Source organism: Sorex araneus, chromosome 5 (assembly GCF_027595985.1).
Source record: "Sorex araneus isolate mSorAra2 chromosome 5, mSorAra2.pri, whole genome shotgun sequence".
Taxonomy (NCBI): domain Eukaryota; kingdom Metazoa; phylum Chordata; class Mammalia; order Eulipotyphla; family Soricidae; genus Sorex; species Sorex araneus.
The window spans coordinates 44590674-44616531 of record NC_073306.1 but is presented as its reverse complement, the minus strand read 5'-3'; the positions used below and the strand labels follow the sequence as shown (position 1 = coordinate 44616531).

Below are 25858 nucleotides of genomic sequence, written 5' to 3'. Positions count from 1 at the left end.
TGCTGGGGATAGAACTGGGGTCTCCTGAAAGCAATAAATGCATAGCATCCCATGGAGCTATTTCTGCAGTCCAACAAGTACCTTGTAAGCTCACAGTAGCTTACTGATCTTGAGCACTTGCTTGACAAGTCATAGGATAGCTTTACAACATTAGGCTCTCTTCAGATACCTCCTAATATAGATTTCTTAGTGCATTATTATAATCATCTAAAAATTAAGAAGGATGGATTAGATGTCTAAGGTCCCTTACAGGTTAAATATTTTCTCAATCTATTTCTGATTGAAGTCTTCTGAACTCAGAAGTTCAGAAGTACTAAGAACTTCCACCTGGGGAGTTTTCTTTCTCTTCTACTTTTCAATAAACTTACGTAAGTTCGGAAAAAAAAAAGTCTTTATTTTCAATTATGGAGTCCTTCTGAGTCCAGGTCATTTACATTCCACTAAACATGTATAAATGAAGTTGCTAAACAGAGGAAAGATGGAATTCTAATGGTCTCCTATTTTCTCCTCACACTTCTTATACAATAGAACCCAGGTAGGCTGTGTGTTCAAGGCAAGCACTCTATCTAATGTACTATCTCTCCAGCCCTAATATCTCTTTTTATTTAGTTTCAGGTTTTTGGACCACAATATCAGAAGCTTAAAAAGGTGAGTGGAGTTAAGTGACAGGGAACATAACATGCATAATAAACATACCTTGATATCGTTGTCTATTCCACCAGAAATAATCTGATCACTTGTGTCATTGAATGTCACAGCTAACACCTGGTAAGTGTTCTGAAATGTCTGGATGGCTGCTTTCTTCCTAATGTCCCAAAGCTGAAAGAGAGGAAGAGAAGAGTTTCTACTAACTTAAGAATTATATGGGATACTTCTAAGTCCAAAAACACCGTGGTAGTGAACACACCTCTACTAAAGTCCCAGTTCAAAAACCTGTCTGGACAATTGAAATACCATGGTAAGTGAGGATTTACCAAAGCATTTGAAGACTGTGGGAACAAACTGTTTGGATTATATTTTCAGACAAACATTTATTTATTCAGGTTTTTGGACCACAACTCAGAGCTTACTCCTGGCTCTGACTTTAGGGATCACATGTGGAAGGGCTTGGAGGATAATATGGGATGATTAGAGATCAAATCTGGTCAGGCACAGGCAAAACAAGAGAACTATCCACTATACTTTGTCTCTACACCCTAGCAGGTTAACATTTAATGAGCACTCAACCGTAGTAAGAAATCTTTGTAACCTTTTAATTTACTCTGGGGTTCTAACCTTTAATCGGCAATACATTTGTAGACAACAATCCACATTTCCTTTTTTTTCTTTTTCTTTTTAGGTCACACACAGCGATGCACAGGGGTCACTCCTGGCTCATGCACTCAGGAATCACCCCTGGCGGTGCTCAGGGAACCATATGGGATGCTGGGATTCGAACCTGGGTCGGCTGCATGCAAGGCAAATGCCCTACCTGCTGTGCTATCACTCCAGCCCCAACAATCCACATTTCTATTGCCAGAGGAAGCAGACTAGGCCTTATTTTTCTCAACGAATTGTAGTTGGTTTATTTTTAATCTCTCTGATAGCTCTGGAAGGATAACCTCAAGAGGTCTGCATTTACTGTTTAATATGGACTCTCAGAGCAGAGGCAAGGTATAACATCTGAGGTAAAGAATAGACAAACCAAAAAGATTGGGGAGGAAAGGCTGGAGAATGAGAAAATTTGGAGACACAGTGTTTTGAAAAGCTCTGACATATTCCCAGAAACCCACTCACATGGCTATGGCTAGGCATATACTTAAGATGTGAGCAAGTCCTAATCTCTCACCTCTTGGTATGCTGTAGGCAGGTTCACTTTAACATAGGAGTACCAGGGATAAAACCGAGGTTGATCATAGGCACAACAAAAACCCCAACTGCTTTATTTAGCTCTAGACTCTTCCCTCACATTTTTCTAAGTAAGAAAATTTCAATGAAAATAATCTTGTTTAAAAAACAAACAAACAAACAAAAAATCAATTTAAGAGATCAAAGACCTAAATGTAAAACCTAGTTTGAAAAAAAAATTGTTTTTTGTGGGGGATGGGAGGAGAGGAGTTTGGGTCACACCCAGTGGTACTAAGGGCTTACTCCTGGCTCTACACTCAAGTATCACTCCTGGCAGTGTTTGGGGGATCATTTATGGTATCAAGGATCAAACCTATGCATGCTGCATGAAAAGCAAGTGCCCTATTCAGTCATGTCTTGGAAGCTATACTATTCCTAAAGAAAACAATAAAAATCCAAGAAATCTTGGATTTTGCAAAACAATCTTATTTCTGTTTTTGGACTGTTTTGTTTTGGGGACACCTGGCTGTACTTAGGGCTTACTCCTGGCTCTGCAGCTAGGAATCATTCCTTGTGGATTAGAAGGAGCGTATGAAGTGCTTGGTGATCCAATCCAGGTTGGACACATCCACTGACCATTGTGCTATCTCTCCAGCCCCAGGCAAAGCATTTTCTTAAAATTTATTTTTTATTTTCTATTTATTTTTTAAAATCACCGTGAGATAGAGCATTACAAAATTATTCATGATTGCATCAAATTGTTCAGTCATACAATGTTCTTGGAATTCCTTAAAAAAAAAAGTCATTTTTAGGAGTGCCAGCAAAAGCAAAAGTGATTAAAAAAAAAAACAACTACAATTCAGGGTATAGCTGCCTTGCATGCAACTGAATACAGTTCAATCCTTGACACCGCATATATTCCTCTGAACATCACCAGAAATAACCCAGAGTCGGGAGTAAGTCCTGAGCATTGCTGGGTGTGGCCTACTCATAAATTTAATTTAAAAATTCATATGTAATTTTTACACAGAAAATAAGGGTTTTTTTTTGTTGAATTAAGCTAGTATGTTTCTTTAGTCTCTTTTAGCTGGAATTTCTCAGACTTTGCATGAATTTAATAACCTTGACATTTCTCATATAACAGTTACAAGACTTATTTTTGTAGAAAGTCTCTTGATTTGTGGTTGATTGATGTTTCTTCATGATTAGATTCAATTCATGTACTTTGGGCAGAAATACCAATTACAAGATACTACATTTTCATTGTGTCCTATCAAATGGCTCACAACTCTGATTTTTCTCATTACCAGTAAAATTTAGTTTGGTCATTTAATCAAGATGTTCTCTGGCCAAGCTTTCTTGCACAAGATGTTCCAGGCTCATTTTGTACTTTGTTTGTCCAGGCCTGAAATAAGAAATACTGGTTCTTTTTACTAGAAAATTAATAAAATACCAAGAACTGCATATCTATTAGTATATGTATTCTTCGCTATTGGGATTGGAGTGGCAGTTCACCTAAATCTTTTTTTTTTTTGGTCACACCCAGCGATGCTGAGGGGTTACTCCTGGCTCTGCACTCAGGAATTACTCCTGGCGGTGCTTGGGGGACCATATGGGATGCCAGGGATTGAACTCAGGTCGGCTACGTGCAAGGCAAATGCCTTACCTGCTGTACTATTGCTCTGGCCCCTACCTAAACATTTTCAGTGGATAGTTAGGCCTTATATACTAAGGTACACAGACAAAACTACATACAATATTCATTTTTATTCTCTTCAATCAATTTATTTATATACAGAAAGTTTACTTTTTCTGTATTGGCATTTCATTAACTGACACTGAGAAATTTGCCTTCATTATAGTAACCAAACTAATTTACTTGATCAAATCTATATGTACAGCAAATTTTTTATATCCTCTCCGACCTTCTCATTCCCTTACAAGGATGTCCCCTTCTCGATTCTAACTAATTCCCCTTTCTCATTCTACTTGACCCTCGGTGTAAATACCCTCTCTATAGTGCTCTGACACTAGTATCCTTGTCTAAGTTGCCTTTGTTCAGGGATGTCATGCTGATCCTAACCTCAGACATCCTCTGTTAATTGTTTCCCCACCATGTGGGCAGCCTCAGTTCAGGTTCTTAGTCCCAGTGTCTCCACATCAATGTAGATGTCCTTTTACCTAGTGAGGACCAGGATGCTTACCCTTCTTCACCCTCCACTTTCCCGCACTGGGCTACTTGTCCTGTGTTGCAATGGCTATCTCTGTCCTGTGTAGACGTTCTATCTAAGTGTAGCTCTGACATCCATGCTGAGCAACATTCACCCACCCTACCTCTAAACACTCTCTCTATAGGGCCAGAGTGATAGTAAGTGGGTAGGGTGGTTTGCCATACATACAGCCAACCCTGGTTTGATTCCCAGCCTCCCATACAGTCCCCTTGGATCACACTGCCAGGAGTGATCCCTGAGTGCAGAGCAACCCCTGAGCACTGTCAGGTGTGCTCCAAACCCCCCTTCCCCTGAAAAAAAAAAAACCAAACCAAACCAACAAACAAAAATATCCTTTTTTGTCTATGCAGTACCCTGAGAATTAACTGCAATAAAAAGGAACCATATATATAGATACATTGGATTTTACTGGAATATAATCTGAATTACACTGTATTGTATTTTTTTTAGAAGAGGAATTTACCAAAATAGCTTGAAAGCTACTAGTACAGATAATGTCCAAAATATTGCTTGACTGAAAATATATGGGTCATTTGAAACCACAGTTTTTAGTTAGCTTTTGTTTTAGGGTGACACTCTGTGATGCACAGAGGTTTGTCTTGGCTTTGTACACTCTGGAATCACCCCTGGCAGTGCTTGAGGGACCATATGAAATTCAAGGAATTGAACTTGAGTTGGCAGTGTGCAAGGCAACTGCCTTACAGGCTCTACTGTCTCTCAGGCCTTTGAAATCTGTTATTTAGAACTCTAACAATTAAAAAAGCAAAATGCCTTTTTCCCCCCTGAGAAAAGCCAACATTAGGCCAGGGACATAATAATGGGGTATGGCATTTGCCTTGTATGCTGCCAAGCCTGGCTTGATCTCCAGTAACACACAGTTCCCCTCAAGCAGTAATTATCTCTCAGTACCATCAGGTAGCTCCAAAACCCAAAACTGAACCAAAACTGAAGTTATGGACCCCAATAACTTTCCATGTTTAAAATAATTTTTTTTCTATAGTTGGGTGTTTTCTGAGATGTTTTATTTGAGATGTTGGGTGTTTGAGGTATCCAAGATGTCATGCATTCAAAGAATGTAGTTTACTATTGAGTCATAGCCCCACCTTGGCCCCCAATGATTCTTAAAACACATTACCATTTACACGAGCATTCAAAAAAATTTTTTTTGTAATGCCAAGAATCAAACCCAGTGACTCACATATACAAGACATCTACTTTACCACTGAGCTATATTCCTGGCCCAGAGGCTAAAACAAACAAAAAGACAAAAATGTACAAGATTTATATAAGGACAACTTCAGAACTGGAATGAACAGGGCTGGACAGATAGTACAGCAGGGATGATGCTTGTTTTGCACATGGTCAGTCTGGGTTTGATCTCTGGCATCCCATCTGGTCTCCTAGCACTGCCAGGCTCCCTCTGCCAGAGTGCAGAGCCAGGAATAACCCTTGACTGCCAGGTATAACCCCAAACAAACAAACAAACAAACAACAAACAAAAAAACACAAACTCTTCCACCCAAAACTGGAATGAACAAAATAAAGATTAATTTTTTAAAAATGGAGAGATATTCCATATTCAAAGGATTAGTAATTTAGTATCATAAAAATTTTAACTCTTGTCCAGAAATAACAGAGGTCAATGTTCTTGTCAGAGAGGAAAGTCAGAGGTCAATGTGATTACACTACCACTGGAAACCTGGTTTGAATCCCTGGAACCACATACGGTTCCAGAGCATTGCCAGACATCTCTCAGAGCACAAAGCCAGCAGTGGCCCCTGAGCACCACCAGGTATGCCCCACCCAATGCCAACTCTTCCCAAACTGATGTTTAAATTCAGATTCAAATGTAACCAAAACCAAAATTACTGTAAGGTGGGTCTGGGGAGATGGCTCAAAGGGTTAGAACACATGCTTTTCACATGGAAGCCCTGCTTCAATCCCAGGTACCCCATGTTTTACCAAGCACCAACAGGAGTAACCTGTGAGCAGAGCTGGGTTTGACCACAAAACAAAAACCCCCAAACTTAAAAAAAAAGGGGCATGTTATTTTGTGTATTTTATATAGAGAAGCAAAAGAAAGAAAAAAAAATTCTTAGTAAAATATTGAAAGAATACCATAACACTGGAAAACTGATACTATTTGACTTCATAATTATTATAAATTTACAGCAAGTTAAGACAATAGGCTTAAGTGAGGAGTGCTTGCCGTGCACATAGGTGACCTGGGTTCAAATCTATGGCACTACACATGGCCCCTCAAGCACCACCAGGAATTGATCCATTAACACTAAGCCAGGAGTAAACCCTGAGCACTGCCAGGTATAATCCCCAAACCAAACCAAAACAAGACTGATCAGACACAGTATAGTGTGGCATTAGTGAAAGAACAATGGAAGGGAACAAAGAGTCCAGAAATACACCCCAATAAACACTGTCAATTGAATCTGAAACTCCAATGTAATCACAGGGAAAAAAAAAGTAAACGACTTTGGGAATAGTGATAACTTTTAAGATGAAATACTAAAAGAACAATCCATGAAAGAAATAAGCTGGTTTTCATTAAAATTAAAAAATGGTGAAAGGAGGACTGGAGCAATAGCACAGTGGGTAGGGTGTTTGCCTTGCATGCGGCCAACCAGGGTTTGATCCCCAGCATCCCATATGATCCCCCGAGCACCGCCAGGAGTAATTCCTGAGTGCATGAGCCAGTAGTAACCCCTATGCATTGCCGGGTGTGACCCAAAATGAAAAAAAAAAAAAAGTGAAAGAGGGAGTGGCTGGAGTGACAGTACAGCTTGCCTTGCATCAGGAAATCAGCCCAGGTTTGATTCCTAGCACTGACAATGGTCCTCCCAAGCACCACCAGGATTCCTGAGTACAGAGCCAGAAGCCAAGTACCACCAGGTGTGCCCCTCCCAAGGCAAAAGAAAATACCAAGAGGCTAAGAAGCTAAGTTGCAGACTGGAAGACAATATTTGCAAAAGATATAAAGAACTGAACAGGAACTCGCTTTCATTCTTCCATCATTTAGTTAGGGATGCAAAACCACAAATCATTTTGATTAACAAACTGATGAGTTATTACAAAACTAAATATACTTTGCCATACCATCATTATGCTCCTTGGGGTTATACTAAAAGAAGAAGAAACTTTCATCCACATAAAAAGCTGCACACAGCTGTTTACAGCAGCTTTATTTGTAAATCCTAACTCCTGGAAGCAACAGATACACACAGATACACCCAGATAATAGGTGATTATTTTGCACCAGAGAAATTTTAAAACAGAAATGGAAGAATCTTAAAAGCCTATTATCAAGCAAAGAAGTCAATGGGGGTGGGGGTGGGGGAGATATAGTAAAGCTGGCAAGATGCTTGCATTGCACAGGGCTGACCTAGGTTCAGTCACAGGAACCCCACAAAGTTCTCCAAGCCTCACCAGGAGTGATCCCTCAGTGCAGAGTCAGGTATAAGCCCAGAGTTCTGCTGGGTGTGGCCCAAGATAAAAAAAAAAGCTAATGTGCAAAGGATAAATGATACAACTATGGAAAAGGCAAAACAATCACTGCACACACATATCACTGCACAAATTCAGTGCAATGAAATTACTTTATGATACTATAGTGACAGGCTGGAGCGACAGCACTGCAGGTAGAGCGTTTGCCTTGCACGCGGCTGACCCAGGTTCGATTTCTCTGTCCCTCTCGGAGAGCCCTGCAAGCTACCGCCCAAGTACCCCGTCCAAGCAAACAAAACAAAACCCCCAAGACAAACAGAAACAAAACAAACAAAAAACACCAAAAAATTATGTAGATGGGGTATGCATGAGACTCAGTAGCCAAATGAAGAACGATGGTCAGGATAAAGCTAAGAAATACTGCACTACATGACCTTTAGGATATCACCCTATTTTACTAAAACCATGTACTTGAGCTAATAAAAATACATTTTCTGTCATTTTACAATAGACTAAAAAACTGATGATCAGAGAAGCAAACTGCCCAAGGGCACACAATTAAGTAGATAACTGAGCTAAGAATATAGTTCAGTCATTTATTTGAAGTCAAAAAAGCTCAATATGGCTCAAACATTATTCTGTATTACATTTAAAATACCTGCATTATTTATTTTTAGTTTGAGGGCCACTATTTGTATTTTGAAGTGCTGAAACAGGGCCAAAGAGATAGTACAGGGGATAGGCACTTGCCTTGCCCGTGGTGGAGTCTGGTTCATGTTTTGTTCTGATGTTTTGTGCTGAGTGCTGTTGGAGTTAGCACTGAGCACGACTAGGTGTGGCCTCTGAAACCCACAAAAGTGAAAATAAGAGAGAGAGAGAGAGAGAGAGAGAGAGAGAAGAGAGAGAGAGAGAGAGAGAGAGAGAGAGAGAGAGAGAGAGAGAGAGAAGAGAGGGGAAAAAATGGTGGGGGGGCTGGAAAGAGCATAGGAGGCAAGGTGCTTGCCTTGCATGTGGCCAACCCCAGTTTGAATTCCTGGCACTATCTATGGTCGCTGAAGAACGGCCAAGGGTCACTCCTGAGCACAGAGATACAAATAAATCCTAAGAACCACTAGGTAGTGGCCCAACCCCCACCCCCATCCCACACAATCCAAAGACAAGTGTTAAAAACAAAGTTGTGGAAAGGAGACTGCAGAATAGGTTCCCAGGTTTCATTATGCGTCACCTCAGAAATCGCAATTCACACAGACAACACCCACCTTAACTGTACCATCGTCACTGCCAGTGCAGACAAGCTGAGGGCCCCTCCTGGCCGGGTAACAGGAATTCACAAAGGAAGTATGTCCCTTCAGCCTTTTAACCCTTTCACCTGTTTCACTATCCCATACCGCCACAGTTTTATCTGTGGATGCTGAGAAGAGCATACTAGAAGGTAAGAGAAAGAACAAAAAGAAATATGTGAAGACAAACAATACATCAATCTATCTTTATATTTGGCAAAATGTCCAAGATCACCAACATGTTATACTCTGATAATCTGGGATATAATACTAGAAAAATGCACCTCACCTTTCTTTACTGAATCCTGTTATTTTGGAACCAGTTTAGAACCAGGGTCTATTCTGATATATAACATACATTTATATGTATTTCCTTCCATGAATCTTCATGACATACATCAAATACAGCAATTTTTCTCATTTTCCTCTGTGATAGATGACAGTTTGTACATAAGGTAGCTTCCCACCTGAACTGTTTAATCACTCCTTGCTGCAGAAGTTACAATTCCTAACCCAATAGCAATTCAAGCCAATTCTCTTAAAAGAAAATCTTTTATTTCTGAGGATAATTTCTAAATTATATTTGCTTTTATAATGCTTTCTTTAACCAGTAGGAAAAATGTATACAGTTGATCCAGGAAATCCTAAATTCTAGAGGCAAGAGGTAGAAACAAAATGTTTAATGCAAAGAATTACTTTTATAACCATATTTCCAAGTGACCAACAATTATGCAACAATTAAGTTATCTATGATAGACAATATGCAATGCTAAGCAAATATGCTCAGCGAATACTGTTAGGAGGAAAGCAGCATGATCATACTCATAATATAATTTTACACATATGCAATAAACCCACCAGTGTTAAGTATGCAAAAGGCCCAGAAAAAAATTACAAGTATCTTCAGAATGAAAGAAATAAGGGTTACTTTCCTATGCTTTAAAAATACTTTTAAAGCAAAAATAGCTGATTGAAAACAATGAAATCACATTGTTTTATGGAGTGAACTTATCTAGATCATAATATTATAGAGATAATGTATTTACAAACACAAATTTAAAACAATAAATATGTTACTTGGGGGTGACAAGAGGATTTTGCAGCAACTGCCCTAAATAAGCTCTGTTTGACGTGCTTTTGTTCTGTTTTTGGGTCACATCCAGTGATGCTCAGGTTTACTCCTGGCTGTGTTCAGGGTACCACATGTGATGACAAGGATCAAATGGGTCTGCTGTGTGCAAGGCAAGGGTTTTATCTGCTGCACTCTCTCCGACCTCAAAAATGTCTGTGTGTGTGTGTGTGTATATATATTTATATGTTTTTTTTTTGAGAATAAATGAAAGGATGAAATGTGAAAGGGTAGTAAGAATTAGAGAAGCAGCTGCCATTCTATTCTGTAGAACACTCACCTGCCATCTGTGTTATAATGCAGTTCCATTACTGCTCCACTGTGCCCCTTCAGTGTAGCATAGTTATCACAGTCACCGTAGACATTCCATAACACTGCAAGTGACACACAGGGATTCTGTGAGCATTACTAGGCAAAAGGAAACTAATCACTGGCCATGAAAAGGGTATTGAGGAATTTACCAACAAAAGTTCTGAAATTAGACTGCCATTTAACACTATATTACTGATTATACCAACTGATTTTCCTGATACTGCAAACAGACAAAATCACATTCCATAAGTTAAAAAATTAAGTTAATGGATGTGCTTTTTCAACATCTTGAGTTCTCTTCTATAATTTTGAAAAGTTGGCACTCACTAGTATTTGCCTATGAATACAAGCAGATTACAAAATGATGTGAAACATAGGAAACCACAACTGACCTGAAAGTTGCATGGCAATGATTTTATACTACAATACTCATCTCCTGAGTACTATGTACCTATTACATGTATTATATACCTCAGTACCCAGGGCAAAATAAGGTAGGTGAATAAACAATTACTCAATGAAAGAGCTCGCTCAAGTAGGAGTGGTTTGATGAGTATTATTAAGGAGCACTATACACATAATAAGGGCTATATAAACAGCCGTTATTTATTCGATAAAATTTCTAGTTTTTATAAAGTTAAGCATATCAATAAACCAAGAATATTTTGCAAAGTATCCTAAGCCTTCCAGATATTTGACCATCAGTAAATTTAAGGACTACAGAATATCTAAGGATCACAGAACACCTGTGTCAAAAAGGTCAGTGAAAATACTATTATCCATTGCTATCAGCAAAGAGTCAAAGAATTCTTTTCATTTCACAATGGGGCAAGTTATTCCAGAAGAAAAACTTATCAGTTGCTTCTATTATCTCTTTTGCCATTCCCCAAAGTTATTTTTTCTACATTTTCTGGAAAATGACTATTCTTGATTTCTAGCTAAGAATGACGTAAACAGGTAGAGTACATAGAGAATTGCCACTTTAGGATCTCTCTCTCTCTTTTTTGCTTTTTTGGGTCACACCCAATGATGCTCAGGGGTTCTTCTTGGCTCTGCACTCAGAAATTACTCTTGGCAGGGCTCAGGGGGCCATATGGGATGCTGGGGATTGAACGCCAGATTGCCTGCGTGCAAGGCAAACACCCTCACTACTATTGCTCCAGCCCCACTTTAGGATCTCTTTATCCTTCCCATAAGTGAAGAATCTGAGTGAACTCAAGAGGACGCCTTCATACCTTTCAAAAATTATCTATTTCCCCGTTATTCTCCTTAATCTGCTTGGCCAACATCTTCTGTTTTACTAAATCTGTTCAGAGTTTGACTCCATGAGAAAGAGATTCTCAAAGTAGAACAACTCACCAATTACTCAGAATTTTAACAAAACTCTTAATTACAACATGAACCCAAGTTCAACATCTAAAACTTTCAGCATTTTCAAGTCCCCACTAAAGCATGTTAGCCAAACAATCTGTTGTTACTCAGACCAATACTTCCTAGTCACTGAAAACTTTTAAAAACAATCACTGGCAAAAAAGCAATCACTTCAAGAGCTGGAAAGATAGTATAGTGAGCATAGTGCTTGCATATGGCCAACCAGGATTCAATCCCTGGCACCACATATGGTCCCCCAAGCCTTGCCAGAAGTGATCCCTAAGCATAGGGCCCACAGTAAACCCAGAGCACAGCTGGGTGTGGCCCAAAAGCAGGGGTTGAAGGTGGGACACAGCAGTGAATTAGGAAGCAACTACTTTAAATTAAAAATTGATGGGGCTGGCACAAGGCGTTTGCCTTGCACGCGGCCGACCTGGTTCGATTCCCAGCATCCCATGTGGTCCTCTGAGCACCGCCAGGGGTAATTCCTGAGTGCAGAGCCAGGAGTGATCCCTGTGCATTGCTGGGTGTGCCCCCCCCAAAAAAATTTAAAAATTAAAATTAGTTTATCAACTAACTTACATATTAGTCGGTCAAATCCTGCAGACGCTAAGGTGGATCCATTGGGGTGAAATTTGCAGCAATATACTTCTCCCTCATGTCCTGAGAGAAGCATGATCGGGGCTTGAAGAGAGGAACACCTCGGAGGCCCCTAAACAAGAGATAAGTACAGAGTAGTTATAAATACAGAGGCACAGTTGCAAAACTGAGGGGGAGGTGGTGGTGTATAAGATTGGAATGGTTATAGAGAAAAAAGACAAGGGTTTGAAAATTAATGAACTTCTCCTGATAACTCCCCAAATTATTCATTACATTTAATTTGAAATAGTGACCTGCTAAAGTTTTTAGTCTGTTTTTTTTGGTATTAATTCCCCTCCCTCATTCTACTACTGTTCCCAAGCTTACTTCTAATTGTTTAAGTCTATTTAAATACATTTCCTGCCTCAAGATTTTTATACTTGTCATTATTCCTGACAGACCAATCTGTACCTTCCACTGTGAGTCCTTTCAAATGTCAATTCAGAAATTCTTTTCTTCATGAAACTCAAGTAGCATCCCATCTTCCTTTCGTATTCTATTAGTGCTACTATATATCCTCAGAGCATTTATTTTTGCCATGCCAGGGATTAAACTCAGGGACCCACCCATATAAGATAGGCACTTTACCACTGAGCTACATCCCTGGTGCTATTTATATTTATATTTTCTTTTCTTCAGTGAGAAAAATGAAGGTCTGTGAATGCAAAGACTCCTCCTGTCATTAAATACTATTTCTAGTCTTCTGCTCATATACTGAATGAATAATGAAACTTTCTAGCAAACCCTTTCAGGGTACAAATTATTTAGGAATATAGTTCTGGGCACTGATACTCGGAGATTCACCAAAATTTGGGTGAATCTTCTTACTTGTCAGACAGAAGTACACTATTGTAATCACTAACTCATGTCAGGAGTTTCTAGCTTCTTCCATTAATTAAAAAATTACCATCTGCAAGCCTGGAGTGATAACACAGTGGGGAGGGCACATGCCTTGCACAGGGCCAACCTGTGTTTAATTTCTAGCACACATATGGTCCCCCTGCACATAGCCAGGAGTGATCCTGGGCAATGAACCAAAAATAAGTCCTGAGTACCACTGGGTGTGGCTCCAAACCACCCTCAAAATAATGTGTCAGGCACTGTTCAAGTAGCACTGAACAAAACAAAGAGTTTGTGTTCTAATGGGATAATAGGACTGTGGAGAGAAGAAAAGACATATAGTTATATATTCTTGGAAAAGAAACAAGGCAGGAATGTGGGTATTCCAATTTCAAAAAGGAGGGATTAGCAAAACCCATACTGGAAAAGAGTATTTGAGGGAAGGTTTGAAGGTGCATATAAAATTCACAGGAAAATTTTTTTTAAAAGCGCATTTTCCAGCATAAGGAGCGGTAAAGTTAAGTTTGGGGGCGGGAAGAGTGACTCGAACAGGGAGGGCAAAGAAAAATTAGTAGATCAGCAAGGGAAAGGGAAAGAGAACAAGCAGAAATGGGTTGGTCGGACAGTCACGGGGTCCGATTCCTCTAGCTGCAGGACTGACAGACAAGACCATGGCGAAGAGAAGCGGGAGCGTGATCGCGCCGGGCGCGGGGAAGCAGAACGATGCCGACGGGAGGGAGGTGGACCAGACAAGTCTGCATTTACTTGGGGCAGAGGACACAGACTTCCCCGTCGCCCTGAGGCGTGTGATCGCCGCCTAAGCAGAGCAACCCTGGCTGAAAACGTTTCCCGTTCGTTCATCTGGGAAGTCCATCCACCAAGTGGAACTATAACTGTTGCTAATTCTTAGGCTGTTGCCGAACAATTTAAGTTGTCCCAACCAAAGCACTTCGGGAAGGGGCTCGACGACTGTCAGCAATGACGCGTGCTGCTCTTCACGCCCCGCCTGGCAACCTGCCCGCAGTCCCAGGCCCATCCATCCATTCATTTCCTTCCTCCCTGCCTCTTCCTCCCTCCGCTCCACAGAACGTGTCCCAGAGCTGATTTTATGCCGGCTCCCCGGCAAGTGTTGGGACGCGAAAGCACGGACGGAGGTTTTTGAACTCACTGCCCTAAAACTCTTCTATCGCCATCTCCCAGGGTGGGCGAAAGGTCTGAAGCAGGGAAACGTGATGAAAGAGGCGCCAAGTGTCAGGCACTTTAGTGTTTGATAAAACTTTAAGTCCAGGTTACAGCCTCATCCCGCCGCCCCGCACTGCGGGGAAAGGGCCCAGGGCAGGGAGAGGGGATGAGATGAGGGCCGAGAGGCTCCTGCGACTTCACTTACTGCTTGCAACAAAGCTCCCGGCGCCGCCTGCTGCTGGCCCGCTCCGGGGCCCGACCCCGCCGCTCCCAATAGCAATTCATGCCGCGGTCGCTTGACTGGGACCAGCGGTAATTCCGGGCCCTTACGCTTCTGCTGTTCTATCATGGCGGCAACCGCTCTCCTCAGCGCCGCCACTAACCGCGCCGCCACCTTCCGGTAACACCCGATTGGCTCCGATTTAGTGTTTCCTCACGAACTTCCGGCTTGGAAAGCCCAATCGATTTCTAAGATTTCCTTTTGCACCGCCCTCTATGTAGCCTTCTGTTATTGGTCATCTTGGTATGATGTCACGCGAGTACGATCCCAGGATTGGCGGACGGAGCTGAGTCCCGCCTCAGCGCGCTGGGTCTTGTGGGTGAAAGCACGCTGACTGGGTTTGGCGTTTCGCGCAATGCAGCGTTGCTGAGACCCGGAGTTGAAGACGGGTAAGGTACCAGGCGTCTCGGGGGCGGTTGGCTGCGGGCTGTGGAGGTCTGACTCTCATGGTCGAAGCCTAGCCTTTCTGAGCTAAAAGTCTGTTTTCCGGGGGCTGTGACGGGCCCCCCAGTTTCTAGCCGTAGTTGAGAACGAGCGTTTCGATTCTTGACTGACGCCGAGTTTGGGGGCGGGAGAGGTAGGATCTCGGTGGCCGCTTGGGGCCTTTCATGGCTGATTTGCTCACGCTGGCAGCGCCTGCTGTGTCCAGCCGTGGGCCGGGCCCGGCCAGGGGTCCAACAGCCTTGGCTCTCAGCCCTCCAAGAGTCTCCTCCTGGGAGGAGGCGGCCGACGCGTCGCGGCCACGGATCGTGCCGCCTTGGACCCGGGGCGTCTTTCCTGACAGAGGCGGCGGCGCTGTCCAGAGACGTCCCGATACTCGGGTTCATTGCGAGGCCTCCCCCGTCATCGTTCCGCAGAGACGAGGGTTTCACGGGTTCCAGCGCCCCGGAGTTGGAGTCAGGCGGGGGCCACCTGTTAAACGGCGGTCTTCAGAGGGGCCGAGAGCGGCGGGGAGGCGCCCGGGAGCTGCCGGACGGGGGGCCTCGGGGGGGACGCTTCCGTTTCGCGCCGGGCTCCTCGTCCACACGCCGCCGCGGGCAGTTGGCTGGACCTTGCGTGACGGGGCGGCCCGCCGGAGGCGCTACCGCCGCCCCGCTGCAACCGGTGGGGAACCGCCGCGAGATCTGTGGAGCGGGGAGTGGGGATGGGAGGAGGCTGTGTTTGCGTGGAGCAGGCTTGCCGCCTCAGGCCTTTTCCTGTCAGCTGCTTGGAGGAGAGAGGGGCTGATGGGCCACTCAGGTGAAAGGGGGCCTGGAAGGATGGAGGCGTCGGGCAGATTCTGGAGATCGGGGAAAGTAAAATCAGTGGGACTTGGTGTTGGGTACAGGGCGTGGCAGAGGAGTCCGAGGGAATTACTACGATCTGGGCTTTATGGGGCTGAATGATTTGCAGGGCGGTGAGCGGTCAGGGGCGCATGGGGGAGGGTGTGTGCTGCGAAAGGAGTGAGGTCATTCTTTACATCACGGAAGCAGTTTGACCTCTGGCTTTTGAGCTCAGAGGTTTTTGTTGGACCTGTGAATTTGGAAGTACATTGCATAGAGTCCCTACATATCACGGTGGTTAAAAAAAAATTTTAAATGAATATGCAGGCCCCCAAATAAAAAAGACACAAGTGCTTAAGATTTTCTTTTTTCCGTAGCTTATATAAGCGATTCCAAATGGCCTGCTTCAATCTTGGTTAATTTTCATTTTCATTTTTTTTTTATTTTTAATTTTTTTTTCTCTTTCGGTCACATCCAGTGATATTCAGGGGTTACTCCTGGCTCTGCAGTGGAGAATTATTCCTGGTGGTGTTTGAGGGACCATGTGGGATGCAGGGGATTGAACCCAGTTGGCCGTGTGCAAGGCAAACGCCCCACCCGCTGAACGATTGCCCCGGCTCCTCCTAGTTAATTTTTAATTTTTTTTTTGCGGGGGGGGGGCAGAGCTTGGGGGCCACACCGGGTGGCACTCAGGTTTTTGATAACTGAGGATTGGGAGGTGCAAGGCAAGCTTAACTCCTGCACTATCTCTTGGCTTTCCTAAAATTTTTTTTGTTTCATTTTTTTACAGAGTTGCAAAGATATTTATGATTGAATTTTGGCATACATTGTTCAGCACAAATCTCTTCACCAGTGTCCAGTAGTCTACTAGTTCTACTATAGATGTGGTACCAAAATTTAGCTCAGTGTTCTGTAGACGTAAAAATTAATTTAATATGTTTTTTGGGCAGGGGGTACACCTGATGATGCTCAGGGGTTGCTGCTGGCTGTGCACTCGGGAATTACTCCTGGTGGTGCTCAGGGGACATGCTATGCAAGTGCCCTTCCTGCTGTGGTATTTTTCCAGCTCCATCTGGAATTTATTTATTTATTTATTTTTGCTTTTTGGGTCACACCTGGCGATGCACAGTTGTTACTCCTGGCTCTGCACTCAGGAGCTGCTCCTGGTGGTACTCAGGGTACCATATGGGATGCTGGGAATCGAACCCAGGTTGGCTGAGTGCAAGACAAACGTCCTACCTGCTGTGCTATTGCTCCAGCCCCATCCATATGGACTTTTTATGAAAAGTAGTAGGGCTATGTTTTTCCAAATGAAATTTCACATAAAAATGTAGAGGCTAGAGAGATAGTACAGTGGGGTGAGTACTTATTTTTGCAGGCAGCTGGCCCAGGTTTGCTCTCACATACCACATATAGTCCCCCCAGCAACCCAGAAGTGACTCCTTTGTGCAGAACCAGGAGTAAGCCCTAAGCATAGCAGGGCTTGCCTAAAAATGTAAAAACTGTGTGGCCTAAAAATGAAAAAACTGATTTCCAGGAGAGGGGAAATATAGCTCAGTGGTAGAGCACTTGCCTTGTGTATGTTAGACCCTAGGTTCATTCTCTGACACTGCAAAACAAAAACCAAAGAAAAACCTCACAGATCCAGAGGACAGAGAGGACACATTGTTGTTTGCTGGAAGCAGGTTTTGGGAGGTTGAGTGAAATTGGTGAAGACAATCAGAAGGTACAAATTTACAATTATATGTAATTGGTGTTTTATATATATATGTATACACACACACACCGTGATGACTATAGTTATTACTATATTGTGGGGACCAGGAGATTGATCAGTGACTAGACCACCTGCCTTGCAAGTTAGAGGCTGTATACTTGCTCCCTGTATACCAAATGTATAAAGTGCAATGCTGATGATGCAGTTGTTTGTTTTTAGTAGCTATGCTGTCTGAGATCCCAGCCACTGCAAGTGATCCTTAGCCACCTTGCAGCCAGGTATGTGTAAACACCATAGCTAAAGTGTGCAGGCTTCAGTGAGCACTACAGGCCAAGATGTGCAAACACTGTGGACAGAAGTGTAACAGTGAATCATAAGTGTGAGCGCCCTGGCAACCCCTGGCCAAAGAATTACAACCAAAATGGTAAAAAGCACCACAACTGAGAGTGTGACTTCTGATGAGCCCACATACAAGAACTGCACCAAATGTCTGACTTTGGCAAGTATCAGAGCCTAGAGAGTGTGACCCTTGGTCATTACAACAAAGGGAAAAAAGAGTGGGGGGAAAGGGATAAAATAAAAAGTCATATTGTTTTAAACTGTTTGTTTAAACAAATCACTTGTTTTAAACTATAATAATGTGCAATGGTATTACATCCAAAAAAAGTACACAACTGAATTTTATAATTATTTCTCACCATTATTTGAACCTTTTGCTGCAGGAGGGTCTTCTCATCTCAGTGTTGAGATAAGGCTGCTGACTGATGAGAAGTGGATGTGGGAGATTAGGGTGACAGGAATTTCTTTAAATTTCTTTTTTAGTATTTGGTTTATTTTGTTTGGGGGCCTCACCCAGTGATGCTCAGGGCTTACTCCTGGGTCTGCACTCAGGGATCACTCCTGGCAAACATGGGGCATCATATGGAATGCCAGGGATCAGACTTGGGTAGGCTGTGTGTAAGACCAGTGCCCCAAATGTTAGTTTTGTTTGGGAGGCCATATCTATTCATGCACAGAGAGTATTCCTGGCTCTGTGTTCAAAAGTTAACCCTGGAGTTACTTAGAAAACTGTATGTGCTGCTGCGGACTATTGACTATAATCACTACAGCTGCATGCAAGACAAGTGTCTTACCTCTTGTACTATCTTTCCAGCCCCTGTTCTTTGTTTTTAGTATTGCTGCTTTGCCCTAAGAGAAGAGGAAATCATGCAGTTCATTGCAACTTGGATAGACCTGGAAAATATCATGTTATTAAGCAAAGTAAATCAGAGGGAGAAGGACAAATACTGGGTAATCTCACTGCTCTGTGGTATAAAGAGGAACAAGAAGGAGGAATGGAAGGTTTCAAATGATGACAAACCGTGGCCTTGGATTACAGAGCTGAGAATTCCAAGTAAAGAGAGGAGTGAGACAGGGGTGGAATAGGGTGCAATCATGAGGTGGGTTGGAGGTAACATAGTCAGCATTGGTTGATATGCTTTGGTGGTGGAGAACTGTGATAATCACACCAAAATCACAAGCATCAGCAATATTATAAGCATGTGATTCAGATTATAATAAGAGTTTTCCAAAGGTGCTAGTACAGGGAACCTAGAAATACTGGTCTTGGACACTGACACTGGTGGAAGAAGTGGTGTTAGAACACTGTATGCTTGAAACTTTGTTATTAACTGTAAATCATCGTACCTAAATAAAAGTTTGAAAAAAATTGCTGTTTTGATTGAGTCCTCATGAAAGATATTTCTGTAGCATGCAATATTGTCTAATAACATTTTACCCATGCTAGTACTTATTTCAAAACTAAGAGTGAATCTCCAGGCTGCACGGTGGCAGAGGACCCGGGCTGTCCCTCTCCGGGTCCCTACCTTCCCAGAAGACTGGCTGTCGCGCCCACAGTTTGCCTCCGGATGTCATCTTAGTGCACCAACAGCCCTGGCCCAGAGATTCCCAATTGAATTCCAAAATGGATTAGTGCCATACAGAGATGTCTCTGGAACCCAACCATTTACAGTCTAGAAATTTACATTTACAATCGCAGCCGTGGGAGCTCATATGATATTCAAAATGAGCTATGAAAAATATATTATCTAGTGTCTGCCCTGGCAGGTAGGCTTGAATGGTGGTGGGAAATTTGAGCAAAACATAATGCCCAAAATTAGAGAGAGAGTATTGGGGAAATTGTCTGCCATAGAGACAGGGTGAGGACTGCTATATGAAGGGGAAGGGGGGGTGGGGATACTCGGGACATCAGTGGTAGAAAATGTTCACTGCTGGAGGGATGGGTGTTCCATCATTGTATGACTGAATCTCAAACATGAAAGCTTTGTAACTCTATCTCATGGTGATACAATAAAATAAAAAAGTAATGTGGAGTTCATGTCCAATTCAATCAGCTTAATGGCTGAACAAATAGCAGTACTCCTATATTATTTTTAAAAAAATGAATACTCTGAAACCCTCCTACTGCTTTATTAAGTTTGTATAATATTCTGTAGTTTTGTTTCTTTTGGAGGACCATGCCTGATAATGCTCAGGGCTTACTTCTGGTTCTGTGCTCAAGGATCACTCCTGGAGGGCCTCAGGGGACCATGTATGTAATGCTGGGGATAGCATGTACCCTACCTTCTGTACTATTACTCTAGTCCCTAAAATGCATTTCTTATGACTTGAAATTCGGGGCTGGAGCTGTAGTACAGTGGGAAGGGCATTTGCCTTCCACTTGGCTGACCAGGATTCAATGCCCTGCATCTCATATGGTCCTCCAAGCACCTCCAAGAGTAATTCCTGAATGCAAAGCCAGGAGTAACCCCTGAGCATTGCGGGGTGTGACCCAAAAAGCCAATAAATAAATAATTAAAAATTTTAAAAAAGATTTGAAATTTGAAGTTACTGCCAGACATAATTTTATTATTATGTCCCTAGCATCTTAAGATTTTCAGTATAGTAACCTCATTGCCTTCAATTTACCATCCCCAGCTGCATTAACCCCTAATGAAAGTCGCCCTGTCCTTAGAAGGACATGACTTTCTAGTTATAAAAGTTCCTAGCTGGCGTATCTCAGCATAAAATTGTTTTGTATAATACTGGAAATCTGTTATCTTGAGTATCCACTTTCATCAGTGATCTTAGCTCGATCTGGATAATTTGCTGCAGTTTCTACTTTAGCACTTGCTGTTTACCTTGCACTTTATATATGTGTGCTACACCTTGTGTGTTACACCAATAGTTCCTTGAATCAGTCTCTGCTCCCTGCAGACTTTATTGCATCTTCCTCTCCTCTCTTGGCCTTGATATAATTGAGTTGAGAGGTAGAACCTTGCTCTGAATTAGGCTTTGGCTTAAGAGAATGAGCTGACTGGTTTGGTCTATTCTGTACATTAAAACCATATCATCACTAAAAAGAAAAACTTTTTGTTTCCTTATCATTTGATCCTCAGAATAGCATATTTAATAACAAGATTTTTTTCCTTTGTCTTAACAGTTTGGTTAACCGTTTAGTGCAAATAGCTTAGTTTTTGATTACTTCACGGAGCTTTTGATTGCCTTCACTGAGGTTAATCATTTCTAATTTTCAATTTAAAGTGAGAGGCATGACAGTCTTCCTTAGTCTAATTTCAGTATTTTGTCTAAGGGACTAGGGAGACTAGGAGAGGGAGAGACACAAGTTAACAACTGGTTGGATTTGCAATTGTAATTAAAACAACAAAAAATCAATAAACTAATGGTCTTAAGTACAAATTGAGCAAAATATGAAATTAAAGTTTCTAAAACTCCCCACAATTAAAAAAAATTATGTTTTGGTTTTGGGATCATATACGGTATCAGGGATTGAACCTGGGTCAATTGTACAGGGCAAGGATCCTATCCACTGAAGTATCTTCTCTCCAACTGCCCACCAGTAGAGTGCACAAAAAATGCAAAAGAGTCGAATAACTGCTGTATAATCTAATGATATTATTCTGTAGAGTCTAGTTGAGGATTGCCTATTCATTACTGTTCTGTAGATATCTTTCTAATTATTTTCTCTCTCCTTACCCACCCGATATTTTGTTTTTGTGTGTGTGTGTGTTGTGACAGGGCACTTGAATTAGCTTTAACAGAAGAGAAATGGAGGAACCATAAAACATTTAAGGATGAATTCAGGAAGACCTGAGACCATGGAAAACTTGCCTGCCCTCTATACTATTTTCCAAGGAGAGGTACATTCTTTTGTGCTTTGAAAATCTACCATTTTGGAGTGGGGCTGGGAGAGAGAACAGGAATTAGGGTACATGCCTGAAATACTACTGATCTGGGTTGGATCTCCAGCACCACATGGTCTCCTGAGAGTTATCTTGGAGGCCCCCTTTTCTCATTAGTATTCTGGCATACTTGGAGGCCCTAAGGCAACATAGCATTCGTGGGCTCTTACATTGAATTGCAAGCTCAGTTGGCTGACAATTTCCTGAGCATTACTTGAGAGACTCAATAAAAGACAAAAAGAAAAAACCCCAAAACTCCACCCTATTATTTATGTTAAATATATATTATAAAGGTGAAAAACAATTAGATTTGGGACTTCTCTCTGCTTACTGTATTGAACATTACATTTTATTTATTTTATTTTTATTTTTTTTTGGTTTTGGGGTCACACCCGGCGATGCACAGTGGTTACTCCTGGCTCCGCACTCAGGAATTAATCCTGGCGATGCTCGGGGAACCATATGGGATGCTGGGAATCGAACCCGGGTTGGCCGTGTGCAAGACAAATGCCCTGCCCGCTGTGCTAATTGCTACAGCCCCGAGCATTGCATTTTAAATGGAAAGGGCTAATGGAGCTTCAGGCTACTATATATACTCCAAAAATTTCAGACTAACTGCGTACTTGATTGTCATTTGGATAACATAACCTCTAATTTATGTTTTAAAATTTTTATTTGTTTGGAGGCCATGCTAGGTTGTTCTCGGGCTACTCCCAGCTGTGTTTGGAGTTACTAGAGGACCACTTGATGCCAGTGATTGAACCTTCCTATATGCAAAGCATCTGCTTCAGCTTGTTGAACTGTCTCTCTGGCCTTCTAGTTTATGCTTGAAACAGTTAAAAATTTTCATACTAAATCCTTCTCTTCCTTTTTTAAACTCTTAGCAAATGGGACCATTATTCAGAAATCTGGGTCTCTTGATGTGATCTTGAGTTTTCCTTCAATAGTCTATCAACAATTCCTATCATTTCTGTCTTCTAAATATATATCTGACCTGTATATATTTTTAATTGTCCTGGCATCCTATTAATTCAAGTTCTCCATCCTTTGCCCTTTGTTTTTCATTGTGGCCACTCTACAATCTGTTCTTTACAGCCTAAGAAGTAATGATTTTATTTGGAGGGGGATAGGTTGGGCCACATCTGGCAGTGTCCTGGGGACCTCATGCAGTGCTGGGGATTGCACTGGGATTGATAGCTTTCAAGGCAAGTGCCTTACCTCCTATGCTACTCTTGGGCCCCAGAGTAGCATTTAAAAAACAAACTGGGGTCTGGCACTTGGAGAACCACGGTCATGGTACAGATATGGCCAAGTCCAAGAATCACACCATACACAACCCACTGGTCTAAAAATGGCACAGAAATGGCATTCAGAAACCTGGGTCTCTTAAAGTGATCTACCCCAAATTCTAACGAATGTGTGCTTTGCTAAGAAATCCAGCAGGAAGGGCCTGAAGATGATGCAGGCCAAGAATGCAAAACCACAAGTGCCTGTGCTAATGCCATAAAGATCCTTGTAAAGTTCAAGCAGGTTAAGCCCATCATCACAAGGAGCAACAGTCGCAGGCTCAATTGACTTGTGTTCATTGCTCACCCCTGGCTTGGAGAAAAGGTTCATGCCCACATTGCCAAATATCTCATGTTCTTCCAGCCAAAGACCAAGGTTGAAACCAAGGCTCCAACCAAGTCCCAAACCAAGATGCAGTTGGTGACTATAGGTCCAGCATCAGCTCAAGCTCTGAAGGGTGCTTAGGCCCCCATCAAAACTTCATTAGAGGTTCCTGTCTGCCAGTGTGTGGGTAGAAGGATTGGTATGACCTGGGCTGTTTCCTACATGGGTCCTTCTGTGCTATTTATACAAATAAATGTTAGAGGAGGAAAAAACAAAAACTGGGTGGGAGCCAATACTGGTTCAGTTTTCTGCACCAAGTCGTCCATCGAGCATCACTGGGTGCAGGCAGCCCTGGAAGCCCCCAAGCACTACTGGACATAACCCTGAATGTCCCAGCACCACCATGGTGGCTTGAGTATCCTCAACACCACGGCATCATATCAGCAGGGCTTTGCATTGAATTGATGATCTGGTTGGCCATGAATCACCTGTGGAGTACCCCTCCTCCGCCTAAAAAACCAAATAGACTGGGGGGACTGAAGAGATAGCTCAACAAACTAAATGCAAGCTTTGCTTGAAGAAGGCCCAGGTTCAGTCCCTGGCATAGAGCCTCTGAGGAGCACTTCTGGCTGTTGCCCTGCCCGCCCTGGCACAAAACAAATACCATATTGAACTAGACTGCTTCCCATAGTTCTTCTAGGCTTCTTAAACTTGAATATGTCCAAACTTATTTTATGATCTTTGTATGGTTTGGCCTCTATTTTCTCTGATAGTGGTGTTTTATTTAACTGTTGGTTACTGTTTATTTAATTTTCTGGGGGTCACACCCAGCATTGTCAGGAATTACTCTCAGCTTGGTTCTCAGGGATGGCTTCCAGCAGTGTTTAGGGGACCATGTGGTGCCAAGGGCCAAACTCGGTCTATTTTGTTCCCCGATGAAGATCTCAGTTCTTAGGTAGGTGGGTAGAGAAAAATATGTACTGAATACAGGTTTGCTGATGAAGAATGATCAAGCAAGATATTTTATGTGTGTGTGTATGTGGTACCAGGGATTCAATGTACAGTCTCACACATGCAAGGTGAATGCTCTGCTACTGAGATGCATTCCGAGACCCAACACTTACTGTGTTTTGGGTTCACTCCAAAAGTGCTAAGGGCGTACTCCAGGCTCTGTGCTCAGCTTCCTGACGGGGCTTGAGGGTTCATATGGGGTGCAGAGTTAAAGTCTGGGTCTGCTAGTTGCAAGGCAAGTGCTCTGCTGGCTATACTATCTTTCTGGCCTCCAAGATATTTTTTTAATTTAATTTTTCAAGATCAATTTTTTGAAGAAGAAAAACTTTGAGGAAGAAAATACTGTATTTGCCTTGGTCCATTGAACATGCATAGTAGGGGAATATAAGCAAAGCATTGGGAGTTGAGGTTTGACTCAGCCCAGCCATAGCCAAATACATGCTTAAGGGAAGGCCAGGGAGATGGCTCAACAGGCTGTTGTGCATGCTTTATACTAGGATTCAGGGGCAGGGTTCAGTCCCTGTCACTGCTTGGTTCTCCAGGCACTATTGTATATGACCACCAGCATTATAGGGTGTGACTCTCAAGCCAAAACCAAAAAAGTTCTATAGGGAGATTGGTGTTGATAAGGTAGAAATATCAATGTATGAGCAATTTACCCACACGTCAGAGACTGGCAAGCTACCTGTGGCGTACTCGATATGCCCAAAACAGTAACAATGACAGTCCTCATTCCCCTGATCCGAAAGAGCCCCCAATACACCATCGGGCTACACTAGCACGCGACAGGGACAAACAGAGACGTTACTGGCACCTGCTCAAGCAAATCAGTGAACAACAGGATGGCAGTGATACAGTGACAGAGCAATTTAAAAACATGCTGCTTTATTCCTGACCTTTGGTTTTTTGGGGGTGGGGAGGGGCGGAGGGAAGGGATTGGTTGGGGTCACACCCGGTGTTGATCAGGAGTTACTTCTTCCTCTGCTCAGGGATCATTCCTGGCAGTGCTTAGAAAATTATATGCGAAGCCAGGGATTCTAACCTTGGTAGACTGTATGCAAGGCAAACAGCCTTATGCCCTTTACTGTTCGGCTTCTCTGCCTCTTGAAATTGTCATGCTACTTTCAAACTACATGATTCCAGACAAATAACATTTTTCTGAACCTTTAATTTCTCTTTTATAGGGTTAACTAATTTCAAGGCCATTGTGTCCTGGATGAAGGTGATAGATCAATTTTCACCCAAGAGAAGCTTATTTGGGATAATTGCTTATTCCCACTTCCCCCCCCCCCACACACACACTTATTCCCACTCCCCAATATACACACACACACACACACACACACACACTTATTCCCACTCCCCAGTACACACACACACACACACACTTATTCCCACTCCCCAATACATACACACACACACACACACACACACACACACACACACGAGTTATTTAACAATTCTTG

General features: G+C 42.5%; 2 protein-coding genes across 7 annotated transcripts in view; one reads left to right on the top strand and one right to left on the bottom strand.

The window, feature by feature from the left end:
- The window catches only part of SNRNP40 (small nuclear ribonucleoprotein U5 subunit 40), a 32864-nt gene extending 18210 nt beyond the window's left edge, over positions 1–14654 (bottom strand). Inside the window, exons 1-5 of the mRNA XM_004603545.2 lie at positions 14476–14654; positions 12192–12321; positions 10207–10300; positions 8777–8942; positions 697–819 (exon numbers count right to left, since the gene is read on the bottom strand). Coding sequence (XP_004603602.1) covers positions 697–819; positions 8777–8942; positions 10207–10300; positions 12192–12321; positions 14476–14619 — 657 coding nt within the window. The 5' untranslated portion in view covers positions 14620–14654. The remainder of the gene's footprint in view (positions 1–696; positions 820–8776; positions 8943–10206; positions 10301–12191; positions 12322–14475) is intronic.
- Positions 14655–14810: 156 nt separating this feature from the next.
- Positions 14811–25858, top strand: part of ZCCHC17 (zinc finger CCHC-type containing 17) — a 50484-nt gene continuing 39436 nt past the window's right edge. For 4 of the 6 annotated variants that reach the window (XR_008630297.1, XR_008630296.1, XM_055140234.1 and 1 more), the window contains exons 1-2: positions 14811–14939; positions 21607–21728. Coding sequence is in view for 3 of the 6 variants with exons in the window: in XM_055140234.1 (XP_054996209.1) it covers positions 21663–21728 (66 nt within the window). In the remaining 3 variants the exon portion in view is untranslated. Of the gene's footprint in view, positions 14940–14970; positions 15028–21606; positions 21729–25858 lie in introns of those variants that run through there. The other 2 variants (XM_055140231.1, XM_055140232.1) reach the window with 2 other exon arrangements.